General features: G+C 54.4%; 2 protein-coding genes across 2 annotated transcripts; both read left to right on the forward strand.

Moving 5' to 3' along the window:
- The first annotated feature begins 2080 nt into the window (after positions 1-2080).
- On the forward strand, positions 2081-2512 carry LOC135810664 (uncharacterized). The gene has a single exon (XM_065324155.1). It carries the CDS (start codon positions 2081-2083, stop codon positions 2510-2512), a length of 432 nt encoding a protein of 143 aa, XP_065180227.1.
- A 2315-nt stretch (positions 2513-4827) lies between these two features.
- Positions 4828-8816, forward strand: LOC135810665 (uncharacterized). Its single transcript, XM_065324156.1, has 2 exons — positions 4828-7902; positions 8808-8816. The coding sequence occupies exons 1-2, from the start codon at positions 4828-4830 to the stop codon at positions 8814-8816; spliced, it is 3084 nt and encodes a 1027-aa protein (XP_065180228.1).
- Positions 8817-9047: the final 231 nt, after the last annotated feature.

Consider the following 9047-nt stretch of genomic DNA (forward strand, 5'->3'; position numbering starts at 1 on the left):
GGGTGCACGCAGCTTTCTGCTACCGCTCAATCTATGCTGCTATGTTTGATGGTGCTGTTACTGCATGCTCACGCTTTGCTGCTGGCTAGGGTCTCTGTGCAGCTTGGCACTCTGCATGATATTGAATGCATCTCTCTACGTGACATTGATCGTGTCTCTGTTCATGCGTGTCGCTGGCCTCCGACGCATGGCGTTATCACATGGCGTTATCACATGGCGTTATCACATGGCGTTATCACATGGCGTTATCGTGGCGCTTGCTTGTAACTCAACGTGGGTGGGTTTGGCGGTGCTATGATGGCGCTTGCTTATAACTCAACGTGGGTGGCATGCATCGTTGCATGTCTTGCTAGAGTTTGCTCTGCTATATATTTTCGATCCGTTCTGTGCGACGATCATTCTTGTTTGCTCGTAGTGTTTCACCCTCCCACCTCCCATTTCTCATCACTAATTTGCTTTGATAAAGTGAATAAACGGGGTGTTGGCCACGCTCATTTCCGGCTACTCAGGGCCCTCGGTCGCCGTCCCTCGGACGCAGACTCTTGTAGATACTTGGCTCCGCCAACATTCTGCTTCGGCAGTGTCTACCCGGCCGACCCTGAATCCTCTCTCGTAGATACTTGGCTCCGCCAACATTCTGCTCCGGCAGTGTCTACGTATTTCTTTCCGTAGCCTCTCACTCCGCTGGCCGGCACTCCCCCATACCGCAAGTTGCTGTGTGTTGTAGTTAATGTGTGTGCGTGTATGTGTGTGTGTGTATGGTACATGGTGTATGTGTGTGGGTGTGTTTGTGTGTGTGTATGTATGTGTGTGTATGTGTGTGTGTGTGGTGCGTGTGTGCGTGTGTGTGTGCGTGTGTGTGTGCGTGTGTGTGTTTGTGTGTGTGTGTGTAGGAACATCTGTGAAGTGAAGACCTGGCGAAGTGCAGTGGCATGCCAGCCTTGCTGGAGGAGTCCGTAAGTGCAAATCGCCTGCGTGGGCTTGATCACCTCACAAGGATGGACGACACCAGGTTGCCAAAGCAGATCCTGTTTGTGGAGGGCACCGTCACGGGGCTCCGCCATGGACCCAAGCATCGTTGGAGAGATGTGGAAGTTTCAGACCTGCGTGCGACCGGCATCCCGGAGCCGCAATGGTACCATCTTGCTCTAGACCGAAGGGATTGGCGCGAGCTTAGCGGTCAGAAGCCACCAAGCCAGACCCAACCAAATTGTTCGTCTGTGTCTGCGGCCGCGATTTTCGCCTTCCGAATGATTTATCCCAACACAAGAACTGTTGCCTCGTCTAATAGCTATCATCGCCTTCGGCGATGGGCTTTCCAAAGTTGTACGTGTGTGCGTGTGTGTATGTGTGTGTGTGTGTGTGCGTGTGTGTGTGTGTGTGTGTGTGTGTGTGCATGGAGACGTGTCTACGCATTGATGGTCAGCTGTTGGACCCGCTAGAGGTACGGAATGACCTGCGCCAGGGCTGCTCCATGACACCGGTTCTTTTCAACCTGTACATGGCTGCTGTCTTTCATACCTGGAAGCAGCGGATGGAAGACGTGGATGGCTTCCGTGTCGATATCCGCTGCAACATCAGTGGTCAGCCAATGCAGAAGCCTCGTCGCACAGCAGTGTCAGACACCGTAACTGAATGTCAGTTTGCGGATGACTCCACACTGTTTGCGACATCTGGATCCGGGCTCGAGCTAGCTGCAGTGACATTCAATGAAGTCGCCTCCGAGTTTGGACTGACAGTCTCTCCAAGACCAAGTTCATGGTGATCGGCAGAGACATTTCTGATGCGGACCTCGCCCCTGTTTGTGTTGGTTTGAACCAGATCGAGTGCATAACGGAGTTTCGCTACCTTGGGTCGATCATCGATACGTCTGGCCGGTGTTTGATTGACATTTCCTCCAGAATTGCGGCTGCCTGCCGTGCGTTTGGCTCCCTGCGGAAGCCAGTTTCCAGCAACCACCATCTGTCTGTCCGCACCAAGAAGAACATCTTTCAATGCGTGCGTTGTCACCATCCTGCTGTACGGAGCTGAGTGCTGGGTACCCCTCCGAGCCGACATCCGGAGGCTCTCCAAGTTCTACATGCAGAGTGTGCGTACCGTTCTTGGCATAACAAGGTTAGACGCCTGGCAAGAGCGGATCAGCAATGATCAGTTGCTGGACATGTGGGGCGACAAGCGCCTACTTGCTGTCCGGATTCACCAGCGACGACTTGAGTGGCTGGGTCATGTTGCTCGCATGCCACCAGAGTGCATCCCGAAGATTCTGTTGTTCGGTCTGCTCCCATCCTGCTGTCCACCTGGAGGTCCACGCAAACGCTGGAAAGACTGCATTAGTGCAGACCTGAAGGCCCTGAATGCTGTGGAGGGATGGTGCGATCTGGCAGATTCTCGCCCCGACTGGCGCCGCATGTACCGCTGTTTCGACCCCGAGCCGCCCACACCCAATGTCCATTGCCAAGTATGTGATCGGTACTTCTCTCGCCCATCAGATGAGAAGCGTCACAAATGCTAGGCAGAACGGCAGAAACCGGTGTGTAATCAGGCTGGCGCTTGCCAATGTCGTCTCTGCCAACGTTGGTTCCGCAGCCCCGGTGGATTGGCTACCCATCGGTGCGATCACGGACCTGCTCCCAACATCGAGCACCCCAGCAACCCAGTCACTCCGCAGTGCAGCACCTGTCTCCGGAGTTTCAAGTCCAGCAGCGGCTTGGCCAGACACAAGTGCGACCGCACGAAACGAAGGACAGTGTCGGAAAGGGCCGACTTCCCGTTTGAGTGCCCTTGCCAAAGGAAGCTCCGACTACGTCACCATCTAGTTCGCCATCAGGAGTGGTGCTCCTCAGCCTCTTCCACCCCTCTCACCTGACGGGGACCGTGTAACCTATCACGGCAACGTGTATCAAAGTCAAGGTCAAGGTGTGTGTGTGTGTATGTGTGTGTGTGTGTGTGTGTGTGTGTATGTGTGTGTATGTGTGTGTGTATGTGTGTGTGTGTGTGTGTGTGTTTGTGTGTGTTTGTGTGTGTGTTTGTGTGTGTCTGGTTCTATCAAAGCAGCGTGCTGTCTATACTGGTTACCCCAGCAAGTGTAGGGTGTGCATAGGTAACTGTCTTGGCCGTTTTCTGCCGATGTACTCCGTGTGGTGTAGACCAGGTATGCATTGGTGGTCGATTTACATGGATGCGCCAGTTGTGTGGATTAGACAGTTATCTGGCGGAAGTCTTGATCTGTCTCATTCAGATCTTGTTCGCTATCGTTGCTATAAGAGATAATCTGTGGGTGCGCATACAGTGCATTTACAGATTTGCGTGCTTCTCTTGCGACGGGCGTATACATGGTACATTGTGTGTGTGTGCGTGAGTGCGTGCGTGCGTGTGTGTGTGTGTGTGTGTGTGTGTGTGTGTGTGCGTGCGTGCGTGCGTGTGTGTGTGTGTTTGCATGTGAGTGTGTAAGTGTGCGTGTGGGCATGTGCGTGTGTGTGTGTTTGTGTGTGTGTGTGTGTGTGTGTGTGTGTGTGTATGTGTGTGTGTGTGCAGCCATCCGTGTTGCAACCAGCACTGCGCTACCTGTGATCGCTGTTTTAAATCTGCTCCTGGCTTTCAGCGACACAATTGCAATCGTGGACGGCGTCGTGGCGGAGCGGCTTCCTAGTGGCAGTGCTGACTTCTCTCGAACTCTCTCTTCTACTCTCCCCTGTCTCAGGGGCGGCGTGGCCAAGCATTTGGCAGCTGTACACCAGGCCAGGTGTGTGTGTGTGTGTGTGTGTGTGTGTGTGTGTGTGTGTGTGTGTGTATGTGTGTGTGTGCCAAAGCATTTGGAAGTTGGACTAGTTTCAGCTCCACAATCCAGTGTGTCCTTACTATAATTATAGCTTTCATGGCTGAGGTTGTTGGTATGTCTGTTGGCTCTGGGTTTCCAGTACTCAGTAGCCGAGGCTGGTTGGTAAAGTAACTCCAATTTCACTTCAAGGTACCAGTGCATCTAGTGTCTGCTTCTATCAAAGCAGCGTGCTGTCTATACTGGTTACCCCAGCAAGTGTAGGGTGTGCATAGGTAACTGACTTGGCCGTTTTATGCCGATGTACTCCGTTTGGTGTAGACCAGGTGTGCATCGGTAGTCGATTCACATGGCTTCGCCAGTTGTGTGGATTAGACAGTTACCTGGCGCAAGTCTTGATCTGTTTTATTCAGATCTTGTTCGCTATCGTTGCTATAAGAGAAAATCTGTGGGTGCACATCCAGCGCATTTGTAGATGTGCGTGCTTCTCTTGCGACGGGCGTGGTACATGGTGTGTGTGTGTGTGTGTGTGTGTGTGTGTGTGTGCATGTCCGTGAGCGTGTATGTGTGTTTGTGTGTGTGTGTGTGTGTGTGTGTGTGTGTGTGTCTGCATGTGTGTGTGTATGTGTGTGTGTGCCGATGTGTGTGCGCGTGTGTGCATGCGTGCGTGTGTGTGTGTGTGTGTGTGTGGGTGTGTGGGTGTGCGCGTGTGTGCATGCGTGCGTGTGTGTGTGTGTGTGTGTGTGTGTGTGTGTGTGTGTGTATGTGTGTGTTCAGTAAGCTGCCCAAGGAGGCAGTTTGAAATTTTTCTGCTCCTGACTTTTTCTTGTTTTTCGAGTACTTTTGGGCGAAAGAGAGGCCTGGAGCGACCCCTTGAGGGTTGTCTCCAGGGCCAGTACGTAGACAGTGAGCTGCCGACGACGGGAGCCACGTAGCAGGAGGACGAGGCGAGTTTTTTTTGATACCGCCACCTCTTGCTGCGCCCGAAGTCGCCACTCGCGGTGGTGTGACGAGCCCCCGAGTGGAATATCTCCATCCAGCTCCGAAAAGCTATGAAGTACGTCAAGGAGAGGGAGAAGAGTGGGAGAGAGGGACGGCGCTGCTTGACGTTTGGGTCGTGGAATGTTCGCTCCCTTGTGGAAAGGAGTGGCGGCGTAGCTACGGCGAGCGTTTCTGGCCGAGTGGCAGGGGACAAGAAATGTCGTCGTGTTGCTGCCGAGCTGCGCAGGTTGAACGTGGCGGCGGCTGGATTGCAGGAGACACACTGGTTCGGCGATGACATTTATGTCGTTGACGGTTTTACTATCTTGTGTTCGGGTCGCCCCGTGCCTGGCGACGGAGCTCCGGACAACAGACGAGGAGAAGGAGTCGCCCTGGCACTCAATAAATTTGCAACAGACGCGTGGAAGAATGGTGGTTCGGTCTGGCGGGCTGTGGGCCCTCGTCTTGTCACTGCACGTCTCAAATTCGCCCTGCGTGGGGGAGAAGTCGCATGGGTGACGGTAGTCAGTGCGTATGCTCCGACTTATGCAGCTCCGCGTGCCAGCAAAAATCAGTTTTACGACCAGTTGCAGGAGGTAATAGCTGGCGTTCCTGACAGGGACTGCTGTATTCTGCTTGGAGACTTCAACGCCCGTGTGGGTTCAGGAACAGCTGACGATGGCTGGAGTGGTGTGCGCGGCATGCATGGTTTTGGACAGTTGAATTCCTCTGGAGATGAGCTACTGTCGTTTGCAGCAATAAATAATTTGTGGGTTTGCAACACCTGGTTCCCCAAGCGGGATATCTTCAAGCGGACGTGGCAGCACCCCGGCTCTCTGCAGTGGCACTGCATCGACTATATCTTGATGCGTCAGGATCATCGGCGATTTTGCAGGGACGTGCGCGTTGTTCGTGGTGCTGAGTGTGGCAGTGACCACCAGCTGGTTTGTATAGTCTTTGAGTTCCCGCATCGCCCGGTGGGGGTTGCCCGACGTGGAGCGAGCCGGGGGCGCCGATTTAATGTCGGCAAGCTGCGGAGTAAGGCGGTGGCCGAGCATGATCAATCGGATTCCTGCGCATCCACGTTACAAGACGTCAACGATGTGGGACGTCGCCCCCCGCGCTGCGTGACCACCGCGGACAAGTATCGTGCCGCTTTATCTGCTGGATTGCGAGATTGCTGGAGCAGCGATGGTAGCGTTGGGGAGAAGTGGACCCATGTGCGCAATACCGTGGTTGCCACAGCCGCTGATGTATTGGGCCCGAGCGAACGCCGTCAGGCCGACTGGTATGATGGCAACTCTGCAACCATACAGCCCCTTCTGCGCGCCCGCAATGAGTGCTACGCGGAGTGGCTTGCCCACGGTCAGCAGAGGGGCGACACGTATTGGGCCAGCTTCGGGGCTGCTCGATCGCAGGCGCGCGCAGCCGTTGTAAATGCCAAAGAGGCTTGGATTTTGAATAAGGCACAGGAGGCAACAGAGGCGCGCTTCAATGGGGCAGTCGTCTGGAAATGCGTTCATGCTATCCACGCTGCATGTGAGGGATTAACTCCGTGCAAGACTTCCGCCATTAAGGACGAGAATGGAAACCTGTGCCAGTCGACTGAGGATCAATGCAAGCGGTTTCAGAGGCATTTCACATCTGTCCTGAACCCAGAGAGCTCGTACAACCCCGATATCATGGCTTGCGTTGAGCAGCGACCTGTAGTGTCGAGCCTTGAGGAACCACCAACCATGCATGAGATCTCCAAGGCCATTTCTCGACTTCGCAATGGCACCGCTGCTGGTTCATCGAGGATACAGCCAGAGTTGCTAAAGTTCGGTGGCGAGGAGCTCAACAACAAGCTCATGGAGCTGTTTGGAGATGTGTGGCGAGATGGCTGCGTTCCGCGGGAGTGGGCGGATGCTACCCTCATCCCCATTCCAAAGAAGGGAGATTTGTCGCAGTGCGACAATTGGCGGGGCATTGCGTTGCTGGATGTGGTCGGCAAGGTCTTGGCGAGTGTCCTTCAGAGAAGGCTGCAGGTATTCGCAGAGGAATTTCTCCCTGAGTCCCAGTGCGGGTTCCGGCGAGGGCGTGGCTGCTCTGACATGATCTTCACCGTCCGACAGCTCATGGAAAAGTCAATCGAACATCAGGCCAAGGGATTTTTTGTGTTTATCGACCTGAAGAAGGCCTATGATTCAGTGCCCAGGGGGTGTCTGTGGCAGGTCCTCGGCCGTGCGGGAGTACCAGAAAAGCTTATCAACATCATCCGGTCGTTCCACGACCCCATGTCAGCATCGGTGCAGTTCAACAACATATTATCAGACCCGTTCAGCATTGGCAATGGTCTTCGCCAGGGGTGCTCTATGGCGCCGGTCCTTTTTAATATCTTTATGTGGGCCGTGATGACCCAGTGGCAACACCGCGTCAGGAGAGTTGACGGGGTTGGCTTCGAGCTCCGCTCAGCATACAGCAGCGATTTATACCGTAAACCCCGCCGTGACGACCAACACCATTGCCTAACAGATTCCCAGTTTGCTGACGACTCTTGTTTATTCGCTACGACTCGGTCTGGAGCGGGGGCAGCATTGTGCTGTCTTCACGAGGTGGCGTCGGGATTCGGCTTGACCATCAGTGCAACGAAGACTCAGTTTGTAGTTGTTGGCCCCGGCATCACGCTTACTGACCGCGCTCCCCTCCAACTTGGTCAAGCGGAGGTGGAATGCGTACCGCATTTCAAATACCTCGGTTCTGTAGTGGACAGCGGTTGCCGTTCGTCTCGGGACATCGCCGCAAGGATTGCCCAAGCCTCCAGGGCCTGCGGTGCTCTTCGGAGGTCTGTATTCTCCAATCCACATCTGCTGATGCACACCAAGCGGTGCGTATTCAATGCTTGCGTTCTGTCCCTGCTGTTGTATGGCTCTGAGTGCTGGACGCCCCTTCAGCATGACCTGCAGAAGCTCTCAACCTTCAGCATGAGGTGCATCCGATCCATCCTCGGGGTCTCTCGAAGCCGGATGTGGGACGAACACATCACCAATGAAGAGCTACTGGTGCGCTGGGGAGACTCCGAGACGATTAAAGACAAAATTGCACATCGGCGGTTGGAGTGGTTGGGGCATGTGGCGCGGATGCCGGACAACCGCATCCCAAAACAGGTACTGTTTGGCTCCTTCTTGCAGCGTCGCCCAGCACATGGCCCACGCCGCAGATGGAAGGACTGTGCAGTCCGAGATCTACGTGCCCGTGGCGTGGAGGCATCATGGTATGATGTTGCATGTGAGTCTCGCGCGGAGTGGCGCAGCACCTACCAAGAGCCTGACAATGTGCCTGAGCCTCCGCCCCGAGTGGTATGTACGGTATGCGGACGGGATTTTGCACGGAAAGGAGACATGGCTCGGCATAAGTGTCTGGAGGAGCGTGCGCGGCCTGTGTCTGAGCAGCGGGGCGCCAGTCAGTGCGGGCGGTGTGGGCGGTGGCTGAGAAGCCGCGGTGGCTTGGTCCGGCATGTGTGTGCCTCAACGGTGGATGCCGCAGTGCCACCTGGAACTACCGGAGCGTCGGCACCGGCGGAGGGATGTTGTGCCGCGCATTGTGACAGGTGTGGTCGCTGCTTTCGCGGTGTCCGGGGACGGGGAAGGCATCGCTGTTCAAGGGTGGCTCATAGACCAACAGCAGCGGAGCGCTCAGCCTTCCAGCACGTGTGCATATGCGGCAGGCGGATGCGACTACCCGTGCACCTGGAGCGTCATCGAGCGTCGTGTCCTCTCTCTCTCTCTTCTCAAGTTTCCCAGTGATGGGATCACGTGACCCTTTTGCGGCAGTGACTCTACAGGACAGGACAGGACAGGTGTGTATGTGTGTGTGTGTGTGTGAGTGCATTATGCATTGGGATGACTGCTGCTGGAGAATGCTGTCAATGTATTGTGTGCCTTCACCTCAACTTTCCTACCCATTCTACACATGACAGGACTATGCTGTCATCTTTATTTTCTCATTTGCTCTTAGGGTAGTGGTCCCCCTCATTTCTTTCTATTTTGGTATTTTTCTGTTTGGTGGTTAGTATGAGTGATGATACTGAGACTGTTTATCCGTCGTTGTCTGATCATGTTATTCCTGTACAGTACACCTGATATAGACTACAGTGTATGTATGCATGCATAGTCTATATCATGCTATCATACATGTACATCTACTTCAACATACATGTACCTCTAAGCACAATGCTACACACGTCATTAGTTATGTGAACAGCCGTACAGCAATAAGTCAAGGTGTAAATAATACACAGATCCTCACACTC

The sequence above is a fragment of the Sycon ciliatum genome, chromosome 2 (assembly GCF_964019385.1).
Source record: "Sycon ciliatum chromosome 2, ocSycCili1.1, whole genome shotgun sequence".
Taxonomy (NCBI): domain Eukaryota; kingdom Metazoa; phylum Porifera; class Calcarea; order Leucosolenida; family Sycettidae; genus Sycon; species Sycon ciliatum.